General features: G+C 37.3%; 1 protein-coding gene across 4 annotated transcripts in view; it reads left to right on the top strand.

The window, feature by feature from the left end:
* Positions 1-24,994, top strand: part of LOC140228705 (protein phosphatase 1 regulatory subunit 12A-like) — a 122,401-nt gene that overhangs the window by 68,386 nt on the left and 29,021 nt on the right. For 3 of the 4 annotated variants that reach the window (XM_072308978.1, XM_072308979.1, XM_072308977.1), the window contains 7 exons: positions 1,548-1,787; positions 3,642-3,735; positions 4,930-4,986; positions 5,664-5,684; positions 11,246-11,384; positions 12,261-12,412; positions 17,358-17,405. In XM_072308978.1, the coding sequence (XP_072165079.1) occupies positions 1,548-1,787; positions 3,642-3,735; positions 4,930-4,986; positions 5,664-5,684; positions 11,246-11,384; positions 12,261-12,412; positions 17,358-17,405 (751 nt within the window). The remainder of the gene's footprint in view (positions 1-1,547; positions 1,788-3,641; positions 3,736-4,929; positions 4,987-5,663; positions 5,685-11,245; positions 11,385-12,260; positions 12,413-17,357; positions 17,406-24,994) is intronic. The other variant, XM_072308980.1, reaches the window with a different exon arrangement.

The following is a 24,994-nucleotide window of genomic DNA, read 5'->3' as shown; positions in this document are numbered from 1 at the left end:
ATAACTGTGGTTCATGGGTTCATTAATATCACTTTTTTGTGTGCCTTATACTACACAAACATTCTCAGCTCTTATCTAGATGTAGAAGACTACCCCATTTTTTACAGTGTACTGCAGCCACAAATACTGTTTATATACTCCTGCAATCTGTTATGCCTCATTATTAGCCATTTCATGTTCTACTGCCCTGTCAACTTGTGTTTTTTTTTTTCTTCTGAAGTTTCTTTTGTGATCTTTTTACGTTTGTTTTCCTTTTCTCTGCTTGTTTTTTTTTTTTTTTTTTTTTTAACGTCAAATTTCAATTTTTTCAATATTAATTGTGTTCTGGTGCAGTCCATGTTCTCTCTAATCTATTCCAATATGTCAGCCAAACGCATCCTCTGCAGCGCTCTATATCCCTCCCTCTCCTCTCTGTTTTCCGAGGCTGCTTTTTCTCAGCCTGTTTTCTTCAATTTTTTTATCTTTTTTTATTTATTTATTTATTTATTTTTTTTTTTTTGGGGGGGGGGGGCTTGATATAGGGAAGGGGAAAAAAAGAGAAAGGGAAAGACTCAATACCAGTATTTGCTGTACGTTATCATACTCGTACATAAGCTTGTTGTGTGGTATTTTATCGTTGTGGTGTTCATCCTGGATGCATTAGTTAGTTTCTGTGCCTGCCAGAGCCCACAGGTCAGTGCCGTGCTGGTCTAGTGTATCAGAAAAGGAAACACATTATCATTTGATTTAGATACTGGAGTTCCCCAACTTGGTCATGACTGTGTGAAATGCTTGGAATTCTTGTTTTCGTTTCCAGAAAAAGAAAAAAGAGGGTATTGGTAGCTAGATGTTTGCTGTGAGTTCAATTTCAACCATCAAATCAACGATTCCTTAAGAGATCCTGCTGTTTGAATGGACATGAATAGATTCTCTTGTTTCACTCGACAGTTATGCTTGATTTTGTGTTTTTCAAAAAAACCCAAAACATTCAGTTGGAGTACTTGCATGATATCAGCATGGTAGTGGATTGCTGGTCTTCTTCTTCATGACAGAGTTGAATGCCTCATGATAAATTGTCCTTGTGTACATGGTTGAGTGTGAAGCAATAGCATACAGCCAGACATGAAAGGAGCAAAACTGCCAGATTGAAATCAAAACCACTTTTTTTTTTTTTCTTTTTGAATGAACCCCCCAGAAGTTTTTGGAACATGCAGTGCCCCACAATCCTTGCCACAGGCAAATGTCAACAGTCAATTCCAAAAGTATTGTCTTCCTTTCGTAGGCAAAATTTATGACTTAATGAAAGCCACATGGTCTGAGACATATAAGAAGTGTAACCCCCCAAATATAATCTGCCAATGTATCCAACTGCTTTCTTTACTCTTCCCATGTACATTATATCAATACCATTCAATATATACGTATATTGCTTCACATGATTTTCTACCATTACATTGTTATCCTTATATGCTGTGGGTTTGTTTACATCTAACTGGCTCATCTTCCTTCCCCTTCCTTCATCGACCCTAACCCTCATTTAATCTTCGCCACATGGTCCCTCCACGTAGGGAGGTTGTGCTCCCCTCTCCCCGCGGAAGTGGAAGGCGCCGCATCGCCGCCGAGATAACTACGGAGCAGGATAAGGTCGAGATGGCTCGGGATCGCTCGGCCCGGGACAGAAACACTCTATCAGGGGCCTCCACACCTAGTACTACCACTCTTTCTACCACCGATACCACAACTACCACTACCAATAACAACACCCCAGTTGGTAGTTCCGCAACCACCACTGTACCCATAACCCGAAGGTAACACCCCCACAAGGGTATGGACGACTCACAAGTTTCTTACCATCTCTCTTTCTCTCTTGATTAATTAATCAATATGGGGCACAAAATCTGAGATGCAATATGTCCATCTCTTATAATATCCCTTCTCATCATTGGCTTAAAATTGTCTCTTAATTCATAGGCAAAGGTATTTAATTTTATACAATTTAGGGCAAAAAAACAAAACGCACACACACACACAAAAAGATGCAAATGATCTGGTTCATATATTTTGTTGTTTGATCAGCTCATGTATCTAATTTTAGACACATCTCCAAATTGTGAATGTGTAGTGAGCACTTCGAAAGTAATTGTAGGTACCAGTATTAGTTTTATTTAAAAAAAAAAGGAAGAGGCAGGAATCCTTGTCGTCATGCCTGCTGTCTAGTAGATATCTGAAGGCATCGTTCAGATATCATCTCGTAAGTAAAATTCGTCTCTATATCACTCCCTTTTAACATATCAACATCCCAGCCACTACCGATCATGTCTGCATTATGGATGAGTGGAAAAGTGAATAACAGGAGTTAGCTTTGGTCTATCATCATGGGGGACATTTTGTATACTGAACGCAACATTACATTTGCTCTGCTTTTATGAGCACTTGGTGGGTTTTTGCCGCATTTGCATACCACTGCACTCATGATCCTCTATTTAGTCAAATCAGATTGCATAACGACAATATATCTACCCATCTAGTGCAAAGACATCCAAGCCCACGGAATTGGAGAACCAAGAGATGTTTTTCCCCCATGCTATCCCCACATGGCCTGTTCCTTTTTCACCATATTCAACCACGTCCTACATCAAAACTGCCAGTCCCCACTCGGTGCCATTGATAGGTTCACCAAGTTAAAGAACCATGTGAAACTCATCGTTTATTACTTTGAATGCAGTTTGATATGAATTGTTTGCATTTGTTTGCTTGCATTTTTGTGTTTTAATTGTTTTTTCTTTTATGAGGGTTCATTTACATTATTTCTTTCATGACATAGGGAGCATAATGCCACAAATTTAGGACCTCTGTGCTAATTCTTGCAAACAAGACTGCAATAGTCTTGCAAAAATCTAGAGTACAAAAATGTAAAATAGAGCAAGAATGCTCCTTGTACACAGTCAAAACAGTTCTCTAAACTGAAAACACTGAAGCTATGTACAGTTTGGTTCAACTATTAAGTATGAAATGAAATAAAAGGGACCCTTCTTTTAATTTGCCATTAAGGATTAACAGGGTTTGTGTTTTGTATGGACTGTGTTGCATCTCCCTAGGTTTGTCTTGCTGTGAATTTTTTTTTTTCTTGGATACTTGTTATTGGTGTTTTGCATGGTGCAAAGTTTTCTTTTTGTGTTATTGTTAGCTTATGTGATAATTTCATTATTATTGTACATGTCGGTAGTAAATGTATTACAACTTGAGTATATAATGTATACCATTTCCCCCTTCTCTGAACAATTTTTATAATCATATATCAGTGAAAATGATCACGGGGGAAAAATGATCAAAAGGAAAAAAAACAAAAACAAAAACAGACTGCTTCTATTTCAAAATTTGGAAAAAAATTAAATTAATAACACTTTGCCATATTTGCCTTACTTTGTCATTCATATTGAATGAATATAGTATCTGTGGTGAAATTTTCTTTTAAACCATTGTTGAATGTTTTTTTCACCTCCAATTTAAAAAATCCTCGTGCAAAAGGGCACATGCTTCCTTTAGATTCTCTTTTTACAAAATTTGGGCGGGTTGGCTTGTTGTGGGAGGGCCGATATCATCATGGCCGCAGGATCCATTCTAATGGCGGTGCTTTAAAACTTTGTCTTGCATATCTGTAGGGCCAACATTATGACGCCGGGAAAAGACGAGGAGTCGGAAACGCAGCGGAAAGCGCGGGCAAAGAGGGAGCGATCCACCAGAAGATCCACACAGGTGGGTGACCGATGCTGGCAGAAATGCAGATCATTTCGAAATCTTGGATAATCAACACTTTGTAAGGTCATCCAGTGGTTTCTGTTGGGGTATTTTTAGCGGAGAGGAAGTGTTGAACTGATGCATTTTTTTTTCTTCTGGGAAGAGGGTGACCAACTGGTATGTTGGTTTATGTCAGGTGGGTCAGTCAACCAGTAAGCAATCAGATAAAGAATTTGCATGATAGTGGGCCATGTAGTCATGCCCTCACATGGTCAGAACATACTGAAATGTTTTCTCCACACAAGAACATTTTCTTGTAAACAACAAAGGATACGCAATGCAGGAGTAATGTTATCGGTGGATGAAATCTTCACATTCTAAACAATTCCTCTAGTTGAGCAGCTGTTAATTTATGGTGCATAAAAAAAAAAAAAAAAAAACTGAGATGCAGTGCATAATAAAATTGGGCGAGCACAATGCACGCAGGAGGCGCAAAAGCTGGGCTTAGTGTGCAGAAGGCTGGGTAGTGGTGTTGCAAAAGAGGCTACCGTATAAAATTCAGTGTGAAGGTATGTGGTCTCATTGAGAATTAATGTATGATTCGCAAGTTTATCAGCCCCATATGAGGCAGTCTGTATGCCCCCCCCCCCCCACCAGTCAGCATCTTTACAATATGTCAGTGAGATAGACGCATTGGGCTTGAGGTATACAAAGACCTGCTGTGGTAGTTGGAAGTGATAGCAAGTGCCATGGCAAGATCTAGAGATATTAGAAATTAATTGGCCATGGCTGTAGTAGATGATGTCAATAGTGAAACAAACCATTAAAAAAAAAAAAGAAAACCAGGGAAAAAAAAAAGCGGGGGAGGCAGGAAACGCCACACATAACTACTCTTGATGTCAAATGATTGTGCCACTTACTGTGCATGAAGCAACTTTGTCAAACACATGAGTGCTTGGGGGAAGGGGAGGGGGTGACACTTTAAATTTGTGCCTAATTACTTTCAATTCTGCATAATTCCGAACCATGAACAGATCATATACATTGTGGGATATGAGTTCGATTTCAGATGATGCATTCTGTATGAAGAAGGCATGATCCATTCCTCAGCTATATAGAAGTAGATATTTTATGACCCATATCAATTTCCTCATGTGTCTTTGAATAACACATTTTGTTTTCTTTTTATTTCTCACATCCAATGGCTGACAGGGAGTCTCTGCAGAAGATTTAGAAAGTGCTGTCAGTACCTTGAAAAGCTCAGAGCAGGTGAGAATGATTTTCCCTCTCAATTATCACAATTTTTCATCATACATGTAATAGAGACAGCTGTTTGACCCGTTAAGGACAGGCAAATTTTGCTACACGATGATTTTCCCATAGACCCTTGCCCAAGTATACTGCGGACTTGTCCTCAACGGGTTAAGAGGCATATTAGGCATTTCAACAGTAATGGTAAAACACTGAATGTTTTACATTCAGTACAGCATATTGGATAGATTATTATTATTATTATTTTCTTTTTTTTAGTGCTGGTCAAAGATTAGATACGAACAAGTGTGAGGTTATTGCACTTCATGCATTCCAGTCTGTAGGTTTCTGGCACTACATGACTTGAGTCTACTCAATGTTTGCTTGTAACCATCACATCCAAGTTATCACAATGAAACTCTAAACCAGATTCTGGTAGAATTGAGAGTAACATAAAGTTTTCTAGAATACCATGTAAATTTTAAAATGGTCATTTAGATGTCATTGCTCAAATTAAAAGTCAAAATGCAGCATTGTAATTCATATTTTGAATTACTAGACATAGCAGTCACATTAAATGAGTTTAACACAAACAGTATCCATAGTTCTGTAGCTATAATATTAATTAGGATAGCTATAACTGTTGATATTCATATGAATGATATTCTCCTTTCCTTTTTGTTTTACTTTTACAGCCTCAAGATAACAGAGTTGCTGTAAGTATAATTTGCATGTATTGATGCTTGCAGTTGTAATCTAAATTTAGAATGGTGATTGTCATAAGTTTGTCTCAGTGGGTATGATTTTTCTCTGTAATTTGATATCTTGTATTTCAAGTGGGAGAATGTACTGTGACTGTTGTCCCAACTTGTGTTGGTCTGCCTGGGTGCTCTTGTGAGAAAAGTGCAAACATACTTCTACTTGACTATCAGTTTCTGGACCTTTAGCTTTATAGCCATAGGCTCATAAGGCAAAATCATCTACATATTGAGATATCCTTTTCACAAGGTCATATATTAAAGAGTGTAACTGATTGTAAGATAAGAATATAAGAATTGTAAATTGTGAAGGGTGATAGTTAGTGTCAGCATATATCACATTATTGATGGAATTGCCATATATCAAGTGTTGAATAAAATTGGAAGAAGAACAATTTCTTCTGTGATTATATATGATTATGCTGGTGTATCCTGCGATAATTTTTTTCATTACTTTTTTGTTGTTGGAATAACTAATTAAATGATACGACACTTGTCTACAATAGGTTACTTTTCATTTGATCCAGGGATAAATTTTTCATAACAAGGCATTTGTTAAACTGTTTTTGACAACTGTATTTCTTAGAGCTCAGTACTGTTCCATCCAAACGGCATTTAGCTTTTTTTTTGACAAGTTTTGATACTCTATAGTTTGAGATTTGAATTTAAAACTTATGGGAGTTTTTATGAATTAAGACATTAAAAGTCTGTTTTAGACTAGAGTAATACTGCTGTGGTATTAGTATAGGCTTGCAGAACGACTGCTACCAACAGTGAAATCAGTTTGATGATGATAACTTGTGAAATATGCATGTGATATACCATCTTCAGTCCGGTGTACAATATAATGAGATAGGAAGTATGTATGTGTCCCAGTTCAGTATTGGACTGGGCGAATCAAGTTATCTCCATTCCTGTTAACCATATTGACAAGCAGGACAGTAACAAACAAGAACCTCCACGATTGAGACCAAGAATAGCCACAGCCACTGTAGAAAATAAGGTAAAATAAATCCAACCCAGACATCCTTCGCACGTCCACATGCTTCATACATTATGTATCAGTGCCATGGTGTGCATGTCCAAAGCTGTCAACCAGAGAAAATGGCCATCTATCGCTGCTGCTATTATCATAGTGCAAGTAGCCTCACTGCTGTATGTTGTAGGTGATACCTTTGCAATGAGGGTCTTCCAAGGGGAGGCCAGATGTGGGAATGTGGGGGCTGATGACGCTCCTCAGATGTATTTAATACTGTGCACTATGCTGTATCCACGTCAGTCCCCGCACCCTGTCATGACTCGTTAGCATTCCCAAGCCTCGGATCTGAGACATTTGCCGGGAGGGAATGGCCTGGCCATGAATGTTTGCAAGTCATTTTCAATGTGCCAGTACCATATAGTCAGTGCGTGTGTGGTTTGGTTTTTGTTTTCATTGGTCATGTTTTTCAGTTTGTAGTGTTTGAGTTGTTTTATCATGTTTATTTGTTTTGTTTGGCAGTGGTCAGACACACCTGTGAAAAGAGTGTGCAACAGTTTGGTGTTTTTTACTTGTAAAGGTTCTCAGTTTTGCAACCATGATATATTATAAAATGAGTGAAAGCCTTTAAATTTCCATTCAATCTTTCCTGTTTTTTTTTTTATTTGAAATTCTTTTTGGTTAATCAAAAAATTTTAAATTTTGAATAAGAAATTTGACCTTTTTTTTTTTCACCTAAGTCCTGCTCCTAGATTTCAAAAAAAACAACAGCAAATGATACATCATCAGGAAAACACTGAAAGCTGAATACGAAAGTAAACAAATGTATTCAAATTTACGTTGTATCAATATATTTTCTGTGAGGACTTGTATCTAGATATTTCATCCACCTGGACACACCTAGTGCATTTCAGTACTTTACTTTCGCTTTCATTAGTGATCACTGGGTCTAAAAAGTTTGGGGCAATCTCTCTGGTCATCAGAAAAATTCCTTATTTTGAAGGAATATGTAAATAGTAGACCTGTCTATTCCCCCAGTGATATTATGACAGTACTGTAATCAACCTAGCCCTTCTGAGAAGTGCTACCTATTCATGTTCCGGTATTTAAATCCTATTATTTGTTCATATTACTTTGTTCGTTCATAGGTTCCATAGTGATGATAAAACAAACATGTCACTACTAACATTTGCATTACAGTGAACCTTTAATGTTTTGGGTTTGGCATGTATTCTACTTCGTTAGATATCAATATGTACAACCCCATTGTCTGTTTATAGTTTTGTCTCACTTTCTGTTTTGGTTAGAAGAGAGCTATGTGGATGGAATAGCTGTGTATTTGATATTTTTGAAAATGTGTCAGACAAGTCTTATAAAATCCATTTCCCCTTTCTTGTAGGCACATTTTGTGAGTGTTTTGCCTGAATAGGGAACAGTCATTAGTATCATTCCTTGTGCAGTCAGAAATGAGCCAGTTCGCAGTTTGCGACGGTCTGCAATGACCTCTAAACCACTTTTCAAAACATGGATTACTCTTCTTAGAGGAAAAACAGTTGAAAGCAGCCAAGCAGAGAGTAGTATTTTACGTATGAGTGCTCTATGAATGGCTTTTGTTAATATGGTTGAAAAGCATACACATCTGTTACTTCAGATCATACCCTGACAGCCAAGAGAAAACAAATACTGCAGGCAGTCAACCACCTGTAGGCTTACAGTATGGCCAACACAATGGGTGTTCTTATGATATATTGATTCTAGACACAAAACTAGAACATCAACGTCCACTGCAGTATATGTGGATGCAGCAAGTTGTGAATCTTCCAAATTTGTAGTTTACCCTAAAGATTCTCACAATGGGACCCATTTGGATACCATGTAGAAGAGGGCATTTAACTCTACTGCTGAATTTACTATCACATATTATTATAGCTGTAGCTTTTATTTTCGTTTGCCCTGAAGTGCTTTTGGATTTTTAGTTTGCAGTCTAGTGTACACCTGTTAAGTGTGGTAATTTTATTTTGGAAATGCATGCAAATAGCTTTTTATGTTTTCCACCATTGTATGTATTAGTATTCTCATGTGTATATTGTTCTATGCACCATCCAGATTTAAGTGGAAACTGGCGTGAACTTCCATTTCAGAGTGTGCATGGTTTTCATTTGAATTTGTAGACGCATTCGCATGCATCGATATCATTTGTAGCATCAGTTAGTGTACGAGCTGAAATTTTCGTGGTGGTTTTATTTTCGCGAATTTCGCGAATCGCCTTTGAATCGCGAAAATAACAACGCGCAAATAACAAGTTCAGTTAGACCCTCGCAACCGCGAAATTAACAACATGCGAAAATGTCCTCGAAGGACCAATTCGCAAAAATATCTGTACGCGAAAATTTCAGCTGGTACAGTATGTGGGATAGGATATGATGTGTACATGTCTGCATTTGTTAAATGTTTGAACATCATTTCATGGTGTGTTGTTGCTTGAGTGATAAGTTCATATTTTGTGAATTGTTTGCTGTTCAATGAACTCAAAAATTTCACACTTCCAAAGTCTTTTAAGTGCAATTCTAAACCAATTTCAATTTGACTTTAATAGATACAGTAAAATCAGACAGAAGTGTCACAAAAATCGAACTTATATCTGAAAGTCATAGAACATTTAACTTTCACATGACTTTATGAAACACTGATATTAACCTCATATGTACTTAAGATGATGCAATGATGTCCAGTCCCCACATGTTTCCTTGTCCCATTCCCCTGCACACAATTCTTTAATTTTTGGATGTAAATCCCAAATAAAAAGGGATATCCTTTACCAGGTACATCAATCTACAGTGTATGATGTGTCACAATGACCTAGCAGTAATCACTTTTTTTTTTTTTTTTTTTTTTAGGGGGGGGGGGCTGGGGGGAGGCTGTAGTTGCAAAATTTTTCATTTCATGTGCACAATCAAGTAGGAGAGCCATGAATTGATATCAAAGTGGAAGGTTAGAAGCAGAGACACATTCACAACAAATGTAACTTTCTGTAAAGATTAATATGTTAAAGTTGAAAATTCCATAACTTTCATACTCCAGGACAAACTTTGATGAAACATGTACCATTCTGTTTCTTTGATTTTTCTCTATTTATCAAAGCCATTTTGAACATGGTGTGGGATTGCACTTATAAAAACCTCAAGATGCAGTATTCTTCAAACAAGGAAAAGCCATTTGCTAGTGGTGAAAATTTGTGTGAGAGGTAACTTTGATTTTAGAAGGAATGAACAGAAATGCTTTTATTTGTGCAAGTGGCCAGTGTGGCTATTTCTTCTTTTTTTTTCTTCTTTTTCTTATTTAAAGAATGCTTCATTTGCAGCCTGCCACATTTTCTAGAGGAAAGGTATCCATATGGCAAAGGGCATCACAAAGTGTTTCATTCAACTTCAAAAGGGGAATTTTACACCAAACTTATTTGTAAATTCAGGGAATGCAGCAATATTAGAAGAACACATCAGTGAAAGTTTGCAGAAAATTGGACAATCCATTCAAAAGTTATGTGTTTCTTAAGTTTTCGTACCATTATCACTTGTTTCGAAAGCTTCAAAATAATCTATCAAAATTTCATCCAATTCTCGGTAAGAGCTCTTGATCAAATTCTCATGTTCTCCAAAAGGTTACTCACTTTGATAACTAATATGCAAACTTGTTCAATGGGCAGAATATTTCTAGAGATAAGTTCTCATTAGATTGGAGCCAAAAGTGATTTGGATAAAATAGCAACAGCCATTCCCAAATTCTTACATTTTAACACTTATGCAATAACCAGGAAGTGTTTGATTAATTCATCAGATTTGGTCTATGAATAAAATGCACGAGGGTAATCAAATCACCACAGTAGGGAACTTTTAGCAAGTGTGATAAAGATGAGGATGTGTGGGGTCATTTACTTATTCTGAAGTAGCACTGTTCTCATTGAAAAATAAAATAACATTTCAGTTAATTGATGACATTTAGTAATATGAATAGAGTATTACAGAACAGTCAGCAGAGTAGATTTTAGGCAAAATGTGGTAAGTTGGCAATTGAAATGTAGTGCTTCTGTGGCTCTATACTATTAGTCTTTGATTGATTTCATTAACATGGGGCACACAGATAATGTGGAACAAATGTTGAAGAGGGGATGTGTAACAGGTTTGCATGTGCAGACTAGCTGAACTCCTTGAAGATGTGAGCACTATTGCATCAATCCAAATGAGGAACATATTACATTACTTCCAAAATCATGCATTAGTGTTTAAATGGACATAAGGCAGAATCAATTTTCCATGCAGTGATACATGCTAATACTAACTTGAAAATTTTGTAAAGCGAATTTGAGTGATGATTGAGCAAAGTGTTTGAAAGATGATAGAAATTTTAAAGTATATTAAAGAACAAACTTATTCAAACTACAAACTGCTGTGTGTGAGAGATAAGGGCAGTATGAAAGAGTATTAACTGCTGTTTATTCTGTCGGTGATGGGTTGTTGATTTTTTTTGGTTCAACATGCCTTCATAGGAGGAGAAGTCCAAGAAGGATGAGAGCACTCCAGTCACCACCTTTGTTGCACGCCCGAGTCGAAGTGCACCCCAGGATTCGTCGAGCACATCGTCCGCTACGGCACGACTCGGCCGCTACGGTAGGGACGACAAATCAGGTGAGGACGAGGCTTAGTACAATGTACATTACGTGCAAGACCGGTGGTAATGGAAATTGGAATCATTTTTGAAGCTCATATTCATTGTTTAGTTGCAGAATGCCTTTGCACATAACATTGCGATAAATCGCGGCTGAAAAACCAAACACATGTCTTCAAACATTATATTAATATGCTGACAGCAAGTTGTTTTTTATTTGATTAGTGTTCGCCTCGAGCCTAAGCCTCGAGTCCAGTAGTGATGAGTGTGTATGTCACACTTAATAGTGATTACTCGATGTGAAAAAATGCACTAGTTGGAATTACGTAATCGAAAGTGTGTACCAGTAACAGAATATTTACTGTGGACATTTCCATACATGGGATGTGATATGAGATGGTTCATTTGTATACAGGAATGAAATACAAGAAACTGTTCATTACAAATTAAAGTTTATGATAGAAATTGTCAACATTTTGAAATCTTATGCCATTATGATCATATGATGACCTACTACCTAATGGCACTTTGCAGTTCATTGGTCCTTGAAAAAAAAAATAATAAAATCACATCAATCTATGTATTTTGTGTTTCCTCTGTATCACAAAAAGAGACTTACTCTATGTTGAATGATGTCATTAATATGTCTTGTTCAAATGAAGATGAAGATAGTAAGTTCTTAAAGAAAGTGAGAGGTTAATGTGTGCTTTATGTACAATGTTTGAAGTCTTCACAGTTGTGCTGCATCCGTAAAGCAAGACAAAGATGTGATAACGTATCTCTTACTACCTTGCAGGTGACAAGAATATTAATTTCTTTAGCCAAAAAAACAGTTTGAAACAAAAGAAAAATCAAACTCGTTTATATGAGTGGGCTGGTTACTCGTTTCTCCGTAGCAACAGACGAGGCAAAGGAAAAGGAGCGGGCACGGGAGAAGGAGAAGGAGCTGGACACGTCGCTGAGGAAGAACAACAGCGGCACGGCCATCTCCAGACGACGCCCTCGAGAGAAGCGGCGGGCCACCGGGGTAATCTTTCACGAAGAAGAGGTGAAAGACCCATTCTGCTTCCTTCTCTAGGCTTGATGAGAACTGACCAGCTAGGACTTTCCGTCTTCAGCGATTAGACAGTGCAGATTGTCATGACATATAACACCACATCTTGACACACACATATACATACGTCAAAAAAAAAGAAGCTATATTCGAAAACGGCGTTCCATTTTCTACCCAGTGTCATTCACATCTCTCATCCCCAACTCGTTTTCTGCGGATCTTGAAAATAACAAAGAAACATGAAAATAGTGGGCCGAAGGCAATATTAACTCACAGATTTTTCCATCTGTCGTAACAAATTCTTCTCTTTCTACTTACATTTTTCTCTAACCATGTGTGATTGGAAGATTATCTCCCCTGCAAATTCAATTGGCAAAGAATTCATTGATATCTGATATTCCTTGATGCCAAAAAAAAAAAAAACAACTAAAATCCTTCGTAGTAATGCTTTCTCTAAAATGAAGGCTAACATACCATAACAGGTAAGGGTATTTTACTTTTAGAAATTCCACAAGAGCAAAAAGAAATCCATCAAGTGTCTTAACAACAAAGCAGCTCTTAGCATTCAGCAAGAGACAATTTTAGGAATGCAGCATCAGAAGAAAAAACAAAAGAAATCCCCCCAAACAACAACTCAGAATTAGCAGATGGGTCTTTCAAATCAACTTTTGTGTTCTTCATGCATCTATGCCACTCCCTCCAAAATCACCTTTATCAGCTATGATTTGATTTTTGAGTGAGTGTGTTTGGTTGTTTGACTCTCGCACACAGGCATGAAAAAGTTATGAGCTTAAAAAGAAAAAAAAAATCCCTCCTCCCTACTCTCTCTCACTCTCTCTCCCTCTCTCTCTCTCTCTGTCTCTATCTCTCAGTCTCTCCCACTGCCCCTCGTTCAACGTAGCATGTTGTGGAAGCTAGAGGGCGCAATCCAAAAATTCCTGGCATAGCATTGTCACTCTTTTTTCCGTTTGCCTCTTTCCCTGAGATGTGAAGCTCTTGACTGAGTGTTCACAGCTGATGGTTTTATCCAGCACGTTTTCCCTATGCTCCATGTTGTACAAAGATTAAAGATTATTTACCTCCTTTTTGAAACCCTGTTTTATGCCAAATAGAGGACCCATTCAAAGGTAGACCTTATATCCTTATACGCATCAATTTTTATCCCTTTTCTGTTCCTCCATTATGCCATCGAATCATATCATCCCATTTCATCTCATATCATGTTGTATCATATGATTGAGTGTAAGCGTCTACATGCCCCCGTGTTTTAGAAACATATTTGTCATTCCATCCGTAGCTACATTTTCACTGCATTTTGTTCTGTTTCTTATACACAGAAATACGCAAAGGCTATCCTAATATCTTATTATTAGAATTTAGGCATTTCAGTTCCACAATCTTTCAATCAAACTTTTTAAAGATTATCTACTCATGATTTCCTTCAATGATAGTGTGACACTTTCCAACACATTAAGGCAGTTTGTTAGGCATCATTACAGATTCACCTAACACATATTACACCACATCTGTTTGGGACATTTGTTAATTGAGAAATATTTTGTTGCTGATCTCTTTCAGTTACACATTCTTCCATGAAAAGTTTATTTCTCTTTTTTTCTAACATCCATGTAATGGAAGCTTTTTCATTGAATTTTCAAAGCTTTTGATAGACTAACCATGTTCGCAGGTTTTTCAAAGTGTCAGTGAGTGAGATGTGATTGGGAAGAGAACACTTATTCTCTCATGGGGATCTACAATACGACCCAGGGTTACATATTAAAAAGTGTTATGCTATTCTCAATTTGCCAGTACATCTTACAGTTCATCACATGAGCGTGTTACATTGTAGTCAGTTTCATCTCTCTCATTTGCATGCTTCCATTATCTCATGCACATAGTTTTCACTCTCTGTTCCGGAAACACTTTCACATGTATATGGGAAAAGTTCTTCAGAATTTGTGGCAAAATGAATGACCAGGGGAATCATTTTTCTAATGAAGCAGTATGATAAGCTTAGGATAGGTATCTAGGGTAATGGTGACAAGGGGAACAAATAGCTATGAAAGTAAGGACCAAGTGAATATCAGGAAGTGTTCTGACCCTGCAGCTCATGCACACTTGAAAATAACTCAGTGGTCATGTGACCATAGGTTCAGCATTGAAGAAACTCATTCATTTGCCAGCTGGAATATCTACTTCAATATTTGCCAGAAAGTTGTTCTCTGCTCGTTAGAAATCAAGGGAATTATGTTTTATCATACACATTTTCCAGTGTAGGGGGACGTCCATGAACTTCATTCAACCACGATCTTGTTTTTAGTTTAGATGTACATTTAGTGAATGCAGGAAGAAGCACCACAGAAGTATGTCACCACCCAGAAGAATAACCCAGAGGCACAGATTTCTGTTGGCTCAAATTAATCCATTGCACTGTGGCTAAAGATATTTGGAGTCGTATTTGCCAGTTACAAATCCATGCTTAGTTAGATATTGCATTTCATTTTGAATGATAGGAGTAGGTAATAAAAAGTCACAGTTCGTTGAGAGTATCTATTTGATCACTCATTCCATTTCATGGCCACTTTATATCATGGGTAAAAAGGATTTTTAAACATGTAAGAAATGAAGAGTAGATTATAGCATACTGTGATGTACTTCATTTATTTCTTAAATAGAACAGTGTTATGTTTAGCACATCATTCTATTAAATTCATTTGCCATTTATGAGCAATTTGATTCTTTGGTGCTCTGTTTTTTGCAATGCCCGATTAACACTGCCATGCCATCGTCAGAAACCTACTAATGTTATACCCAGATCCCAACATGTTTCACCTCTCAACTGTCACTGTGATAACAGTACCTCACTGATAAGTTTTTGAATGTCCAACTAACATGCTCACATTCTACTTAAAACTTTGCTGTGTTCTTCCTAGGGACATTAGTTTATCATCAAAACATACCCATATTTCTGTACAGGTACAAAATAATATTTGTCATCACATTCTAATCATTTATCTAGAACAGAATTACATCATCATATTAGCTGCATTAGTCATAGAACAATAAAGGGAACTTATCAGCCTTGGTATTGGTAGATGTTATTAATGTACTGTAAAAGTGGAAATTTTCACGGTGTTAAAATATTCGCGCATTTCGCGCAACCAGAAACTAGCATGAAAATAAAAGCATGCTAATATTTTTGCCTGCCATGTGTTCCAGTAGTTGGTGTCTTGATTCCGCGGAATTAAAAACATGCGAAACTCATCTTACCTGACCGAGCGCGAAAAAATTACTCGTGAAAATATCCACAGTACCACTACAGGAGATGATACACATGTTATTCATTAATTTCCATATTCAGGTGCATTTGTAGATTTGAAATGTTCAAAGATGAAAAAAAGAAAATACCAGACAAAAACTCAAAGATGATGAAATATGAAGTGTTTGGAAATGACAAAAAGAGCGAATTAACTTTGTAGATATTCAGAACTGGGATTGTATTGCAGGTGTAATAGAAAACAATTTCTGTTTAACTATTTCTATCAAGTTTAGGTACACTATTGCACAGATTGAATTGCATGCACTTGCAAAAAGCAGAAAACACAAACCATATTTTCTACATTTTTTGATGAGTTTGTCAGCATATGTAGTGTCATATATCCCTCTTAGAAATATGGCACTGTAGAACCTCCAAATTTAATTTTCTTTTTCAAAAAGTGAAATACAACCAATGACACAATAAATTTGCTGCAGCAGTGTTTAAATGTTCAGTGAATGCCAGAGTGTTTGACTTTGTCTGTGTACTTGCAATGCCAGGAAATCTGTTAGAAGTTATGGTATCTTATACTGTGAATAGTTTATTTTATGTTGCATATGTCTGGCATGTGTGTCGTTTCGATTTATAACAATGTATTGACTTGGTGTGTATACATTGTTGTTAGTCACGAGAGTAACTGAGAGGTTGACAGTCAAGATTTGCTTCAATTATTTGTCAAATCGTTCCTTTTAAAAAGTTTCTTTCTTTTTTCAAATGGTCGGCAGCTTTTGCTTAGAAATAGTCACTTGTTATGTCAATGTTTAACCTCACAAAGTTGTCATTATCACATCAAATACCCTTCTTATTTGTTGAAATGATGTTGAGATCTTTATCAGCATTGGGACTAAGAATATTTTGGAAAAAGATTGACACTGGGACTTGTTGGCATTGGGTTTTAAAGAATTTTTGTGGAGAGAAATTGAATCTGAGAGCATACATTCTCATATAAATTATGATTGTTTTGTGTAAAGAAAAGTCCCAATCTATGATTGAATGTAAATTTGAATAAATTTGATGGAATTCTCAGGGGTTATTTCATTTTAAGAATGGAAGTGTGCGCTGATTTCAAATGCAGAGTGATGGCAAATACACACTGTGCAATGTTTTAAAGAAATGCCTGTTTTTGAGGCAGTCTTGATATAATCTTTATCAGGCTGTAGGAATAAATGAAATGTGATAGGCTAATCATGCAGGTGTGGGAGAAGCTCAAAGATTCATTCCCTGAATTTAGTTCCCTCACTTCACATGTTTTACTCACCGAAAGTGAGCATCGCAAATGTTGCAAACAAGAATTTAAAGAATTGGGAAGGTCGATCAGAAATATACCTCTTTCTGTCTCCGCTTCGTAGCTTGTGATATGGAATGGCTTAGAGGTTGAAGCAAAGTGTGTGATGTTGCACTCTATGTGTGATTTGCAGTGGTGTCCGGCAGGTGCTTGATTTACCCCCTCGTCTGCCATTTATTGCACCGTCCCTCCATCTCTCACTGCTTGCCAGTCTGTGCATGCCTTGACTTTGTTCCGATGCTAACTCTTCTCTGCCATCTTTCTCCCCCTTCCCCAATATCTGTCTGTCTGTCCGTCTGTCTCTCTTTCCCCTCGTCCACGCGGTGGTCGAACCTCAGGAGGATGAAGATGATGAGGAAGAAGAGGAGGAGGAGGAGCCGTTGAAGGTGAGTGACGCTGTGCAATTTTCTCTTCTCTACTAAGCGCCCTCTCTTATTGAAGTCATTGGACTTTCACACCCAGAAATTACTGTAAATTGATGAAGCAAGAATCACCAAACTTTCTGCATCTTGTCCACAATGATCTCAGCTCGGTCATTTTACTGCACAATTGCCTGGCAGTCACATGAAAATGAAACCCATGGCTGAGGTACAATCAGTATTTCAATTTCATAATGTGTTACAGAGAACCTGACAAAATAACAAAGCAAGATTAATCAGAATTTGAGAGTTCATTTCATGCTTGAGAATGTCATGTTGTAAATAAGTATCCCAAAAGATCCATTGATTTTGTTTACTTAACACACTTGACAAATGTAAAGACCATGTGATGAATCCTAGCTTCAGTCAGATTTGTTTGTCTTCCCAAAATGGCATACCTTTGTGGACCAGTTGTGGGATGATTATAGAAGTCTGAATTCACCATTAAAAAAAAAAAAAAAAATCAAATCAAATCAAATCAAATGTTTGTAACAGAAGCAGAAAGTTTGCAATTGAAAGGGTGGGGAGGAAATTAGGTTCTTGCATTCAAGCCTAAGCATTATGAAAAAAAAAAAAAAAGAGGAAATACATCATGAGAGCAGGTGTATCTTTTACAGTGGAATGTATGAAGAATTACTGGGTGACAGGGAGCTGCTCAGAAGAGTTTGTGTGTGTATGTTGTGAATATATATGTATGTGTTTGTGTGGATATGTGTGTGTGTCTCTCTGTTGTGTGTCTATCATTCATAATAATGTCTTCATGAATTCTCTTTGTCCTCTTGTACAGTGTGGCAGTACATACTGTATGTTGCTGTGTTTTAAGATGATATTGGGTGTCAGTGATGGTGTGATTTTCATACAAAGACAAGGATCGTATGGTATTGTACAGAAGTCTTTTGTTCATGATTGAAGTGTAACAAAAGGAAGAGGAAAGATTTTTATGGTTTACATTTTAAAGGCAGTATATAATGGCAGTTTTGATATGCTCTGTAACAGAGACATCAGTGTCATGTAACTGTCATTGTTCACACAACACTTATTTGATTTGTCTGTAATATCAGTATTAGAGTTCATATCATGTCAAATTGCTTATTCTATCTTTATCTTCATTACTCTGAAGCTGTCAATATGGTATTATGCGACTGTCAAGGCATAGGCAGTGAAATTTTTCAAACAAATTTGATAATTGAGGAAATTTTACACTATTGGTCTCCTTGCCTACACAGTACAATTAACTAACATAAAGTAACACAATACCACAAGCAAGCAGCCAAGAGAAACTATCTAAAGGTGCCAACTAATTGCAATGTCAAATGAGTTTGTGGCATTTTAGCCCTAGGAACTTTGTGCACAGTTTGTCAGTTTGCTCAAACTTTAACTGTTCTAGTACTAGCACTTCATGTGATTCAGCTCTTTCTTGGCATAAAAAAAAAGAAAAAAAAAAAGAAATAAAATCCTCATTTGTGAGTGGTTTCAATTCATGGTCAAGTAGCTTTTGGACGTGTGATAGAAAGTAGAAAGTTGATGAGTCATTTTTATTTGTATTTTTCTGCTTATGGCATTAGGACGTTTAGCATTGTGCAAGAGAGTCAAAGAAAAGAAGTAATTATTTCATCAAGGAAGAAGAGATTTTGCATGTTTGCAAAGCTTAAATATAGTAATACACTGCATGCCAGAGAATATGTTAGATTTATGAATATTGACATTGATGATGGCTACAGACAATACCTGATGCCCATAAATTGTCAGCTCCACTAGAGGTTTACCCAGCGCGCTGATTGTTTGGTGTCGAGATTGATAGAAAAGTCAATAGCACTAGAGAGCTGTGTGCAGATGCTGTCCCATGTTATCCACTTCAGCAGTCTCCAAGTAGACTGCAAATATCCTCGGGCAAATTTTCAAAAAAAAGTTTGTTCTTGTTGCAAAGAATCAATCCTTGAGCAATGATGGTGAGTACCATGAGAGTTAAATCTTATTATCGGTAGTTGAGAGCTGCGATATTTCTTCTTATCGGCTTGTGTATCGTCAGTTACATGTTCTTGGGTATTTTCCTGCATACGTACATATGTTCATTGCAATACGACAAAACAGGTGTCATCCCGAAGTAGGTTGTGATGGGAAATTTGAGATGAGTTGTATCGCTGTATGTTGTGTCTCACTCTCTGTTTCTACTAACTCTGTGCTATTCGATGTCATGTTGGGTTATGCTATAAAGTATAAGATTACTTCCAATGGCTTGTCGGTTTCTGGAGTGGTTAGTGTTTGATTTAATGGTGCAGCTGTGTCACTGAATGGTTGTAAGAACATTCTTCTCATATTACTTCAATGACTTTCATTATTTGGAATATCTGGTATGTCACCAGGTCAATCAGTTTGGGGATATTGCTATGTGTGTGTGCACTGAGAATGAAACTGAGTGTAGTGAAATTGTTGATGACATGGCCCTCAATGAATGGGACTGAGACAGACAAGAAGGGTGTTGCAATGTCAGGGAATGATCATGAATTGGTGTCATGATTGATATCTATTGACTGAAATATGTGAGAGAAGTTTAACTCTTAAACGCAAAAACTTGTTCAGGAATGTGTTAGTTCTCTGCACCACTTAGTTTTAGTAATAGATAAAGTAATACTTTTGAAGATTTTTTGGGGGAAAAATTCAGTACAATGGTATTTTTTCAAAGAAACTAGAGTTCACAGGGATCATGTTATAACAGAATGCTATGTAGATGTTACCCCCAAACCCTGTACACATGCATGTGTACAAGAGTTCAATTGTTGACATTTGTTGTAATGAGGACTCCCAAATGCCAATTCATCATAATTTCCGACATGCCCAAGGTAAACAGCAATGCCACATTCTATTCTCCCAGAACCCATTCCACTTGGAGCCAGAACATGTGTTTTCCCTTTCCCCACGAAATGTCAATTGGTGTTCGCTTGAAAATGAGTAGCAGGCAACCCTGAACGTCAATGCATTGCTCCTTCCTTCTTACCCCCCCCCCCCCCCCAAAGAAAAAAGAATGGAAGGCATCGAGAAAAGACATGACAATATTGTGTTAGTTTGAAAGCAGTCTGATCGCAAACAATCTGACCAAGGTTAATCATCTGCGATTGCGTTGTGCCCCAGTTCCCCATTTGAATAGACTCCCTTACTGGTAAAAGGGTAGGCTATGTCAAACTATAACGTAATTGACTCAAGCACAAAGCAAATGGCATTCCAAGCCAAATTCGGGTTTTGATAATGGAGCTCATCTCTTTTTTTCTCTCTCCCTCATATTCCTTTGTCGTTCACTCTCTGCCCCCCCTCCCCCTTTTACATTTCTTTCTCCCTTTCTGTCTCTTGAAATCTTTATATGGACCCATCAGCAATGAGCCCCTTCGGGGGAGAGATGATTTTCTGTTTCTTATCAGCGTTCACATCGCTCATCATAAAGTAGTATTGATGGGCTTGCATGTCCATGAAGTGAGCACTATTGTTATGGCTATCCCAATCAGCAGGGTATTGTACAAACAGAGCCGTAGCAGTGATATGTCTCTGAAATGTAAATGGTTGCATGTTGTATTGGGTAAGACGAGGAGTCATCTGTCCGTTTAAAGTGTCGCCATTAAAATTGTCACATGTCAGATGAGATGTGATGAAGTGGTCTTCTCGAGAATATCTTTTTGTGTAAATGTCATTGTAGTCTCAGATTTGAAGTCCCTTCAAAATCATTTCAGCAGAATGTAATAATTTAAATTGACTTTCTCCTGAATACTTATCAGTGCTTTCCCTTGCTGCATACCAACCCTCAAAAGGAAATCAAAAGCAAAAACCACTCAAAATAGGACATCAATCAATGAAATAGAATAAGATGTTTTGGTGGCATAGATGAGTGCTGCGTGCAGACATGCTAACAAATTAGTGGTGTGAATGACTTATATGATAGAAATACCTTCTTTAAATTCACTAGGTAAAAATTTGGAACAATTCTAATGTCAAATCATTTTCCAGGGACAAAGAGTTCATCTTTTATAGTCCAGGGCCCCGTTTTATCAAAAGATAAAATCGATTTTAAATTTCCTTACCACACAGTCTGCCATCAACTTTATAATTGATTTTAACTCTTCATAAAACAGGGCCCAGGACCACCAGACATCCATTAGTATTCAGCCCCACATTGTGAAAAACGATGATTACTGTGATTTAATTATCCATCTTTATGTTGTTCGCAGTGACTATAAATTACGTGTGTTTTCTTCCTTTGATCACTGATAAAAATATGCTTTGAACACATTGCATGACAAGAACTATGGAGCAATTGTTGTGTTTCCCTCTTCCAAAATTTGTAAGTTTTGTTTTGCTTTATTTTTAAAGATATGACACTACTTCTTTGATGGCAAATTTTATCATCTTTGCATTTTAGAAAAATATGGAGGGCACGTACAGAATGCAGCTGTTCATTTCAAAAAGACTTTAAATATATAGGACATTTTTTTGTTTTTGGCATTATGACGGTAACATACTGCCGATTGTTCCAGTTAAAGAAGAAGCTTCATTCAACCTTGTGTTGCTATTTTTGTCAACACCTGCTGATAGTGGTGTATAGGAGATGGGTGAAAATTCCTATTTTTGCATTATTTTCTCCAAGTTTATTCCCATTTCCTGAATTTTGGGGTTGACAGGTATACAGTAAGGTGAACTACTCATCTTCTCAATGCTGACACTCCCCCGACCCCATGTTTCTTGGCTGTCATTATTTGCGGGAGTCATATGTATCGAAAGTGTGACCAGTTCATGAAACAAGTCACTGAACAGGACTAACATGGAAGGGGGAAAAAAAAAAGAAGAAAATATCTGGTGACAGCAAGAGAGCGATGCCCAGAAGTGAAAATAAGAGTGATCCCTCCTCCTTACTCATGCACAAAGAAAACATTTTCAAAGGAATCTGTGAAGCTCCGGTCCGATTAGAGCAGTGAGCCAATTACGCAGCTGGTGCCGGTGATGGACGTTGCCATGGTGATGCTTGTCGTCACTGCTTGAATATGCTGTTGCTCGTAGTGGCAGGGAGTTGACATCGAGTCCAGCGGCTTGCTTGGATCACCGGCCGAGGGCATCCTCACAAGATCCACTTTGAAGGAACGAAGAAAGATGTAGTGCAGCACTCTACTTGGCTGCTTACCCCATTTTGGGTAGCTGCATAACCATTACAGCTTGAAGTCCTGCAGTTTGCTGAGGGTGAATTAGTGCACAGTTTCTTAAAATTAACATTGTGAATGTCAGTCTACATATATGACCTTGACAGTACATGCTGGAATAATTGCTTCCACAATTATGGAAACTGTATAATATCATGGGCAATCGACAATTCATATACTAGTTCTGGTCTGATAAATTCTCTGATCACTACCAACAGATTGAAAAAGTGACTTTTTTTTTCTTCTCCTGTCTACTCCGCATCTTGCATGAGGAGACATGCATGAATGTGCTCAGCATGATAACATATCAATATGCCTCTGATGAAGATTCTGCTAGGATCGAAAGCTCAGGCCCCTTTTGACTCCATTATTTTGATTGAGCGGAGTGACAAAGTTGTATTTAAATTCCTCTGAAACTCTGAAGGCAGCAACAATTAATGACATTTCAACAATATTTGAGGAATATTGTCATTGGTCTGTTGCTTCACAGCAGACATTTCCATACATGATATTACAATCAGGTCTGATTACAACAAATATTGGTACTCAGAATGTATTGTCTGCCCAGAACGATAATCGGAATACAGCATCTGTTATAATTAAAGATTGTAAACCACTTAATGGTATACCTTAAATTTCAGTGCCCACCCTGGGAAGGGACTGAGGATTATATCAGTCATTAATATACTGTTCTCATTGAACAGAGATCTATAATACCTCTCAGGGTTCTTATCCTTCGATCTCTCTGGTTATTTCTGAGTGGGAAGTGGCAAGGGTAGTGGAGGTGAGGTTGAACCAGTTGTCGCATTGGTTTTTAGCCTAGCACTCAACTTCTTCTTTCCTTGGCCCCATTTCATCTCGCAGTTTTAATAGAGTACTGTAAAAGTGGAAATTTTCGCGGTGTTGAAATTTTCGCGCATTTCGCGCAACCAGAAACTAGCGCGAAAATAAAAACACGCGAATATTTTTGCTTGCCATACGTTCCTGTGCGTGATGTCTTGATTCCGCGGAATCAAAAACACGCGAAATTCTTCTGACCCGGCCTAGCGCGAAAAATTAGTCGCGCGAAAATATCCACTTTTACAGTATACTTGTAGATTGTTACTCAGAAGAATGAATGATGAAAGTAACACAGTGAATACAGAGTGTTCTTATCAAGAGAATTTTGCTTCTCTAAAAAACTATTATGTGTGTTTGTTTGGTTTTGTTTTTGTTTGGGTTTTGTAGTTGGTTTGACCAAGGAGGTTTGAGAAATGGAGTAACAACAGTCTCATTCCCTTTGATCCCATGTTTCATGCCGCCACTCAGAAATATTTGAAGTATGTGCTAAACTTGAGCTGCCTCACAGATAGGAAGACAATTGATTTATGTGGCATTTCATCATGACTCGTCACTCTCAAAGGAAGATATGTCTTTATGATGGTAATTGATTTTCGCCGTCCCTTCTTAGAAAACAAGTGGCACAGTAATAGTACAGGCACGGGGATATGTGAATAAAAATTATACAAAAATTGATGAAATGAAAATAAAAATCACTCGTTTTTACATGACTTTACACTAATCTAACATAAATGAATAAAGAACTATACTCAAAGATTATACCATATCAGTTTCATTTGTCAGAAGCGATCGGAAAGATGATGAAATCGGCTTTGTAGTGAAAGTACAGTTTTAAATATTTTCATGACATACAGCACAGGTTTACATTTTTGCACATAATCTTGGACGGGATTTACTTATGTTTCATATGCTTTATCATTAAGAGAACATTCATTCTATTTGACAAATAAACAAGCAGAATATAGACGATATAATGTTAGAGTTTAAAATGAATGTTCAGATCGCTCAAAAAGACGGCGGCATGGAACCCTGATCATTAAAGGCACAAGTGCACCTGTGGAATTCTTTTGTGCATCAATAGAAAAATGGCAGCTGTGTGAATAATTACAGCCAGTTGGAACTCCATCTCTTAAACCTCCTTGGTTTGACCAATACCATTTCATTTTGACTTTTGCACAGTATACTTTTAAGAATTTTCCACTTTATATTATATTCTCTCTTTTTTTTTCTTTTTTCTTTTGAGTAAAGTGGATGTGGAAGCAATTATACTGTGAATATGAATAGCAGCTGTGAATGTGTGAACGAACATGCTTTTTGCTCATCTTGTCATAGATCCCCAGAGCTTCTACTCTTCTGCCCCCAGTGTGAATTCCTAGCATACCACAAGGGAACATTCTTGAAATTCCATCTGGTCACAAGAGAATTAGTCTTAACTTTCAGACTCTTCAATGCATGGCCTGAATCTCCATGCGAGAGAAATGTGGTTTATGCCTATTCTCTTTCCTGGTTCCATTTGTAATGTGAATGCTCTGACTGTGA

Source organism: Diadema setosum, chromosome 5 (genome assembly GCF_964275005.1).
Source record: "Diadema setosum chromosome 5, eeDiaSeto1, whole genome shotgun sequence".
Classification (NCBI taxonomy): domain Eukaryota; kingdom Metazoa; phylum Echinodermata; class Echinoidea; order Diadematoida; family Diadematidae; genus Diadema; species Diadema setosum.
Note: the sequence above shows the minus strand (reverse complement) of the source record. Positions and strands in the feature narration are given on the sequence as shown.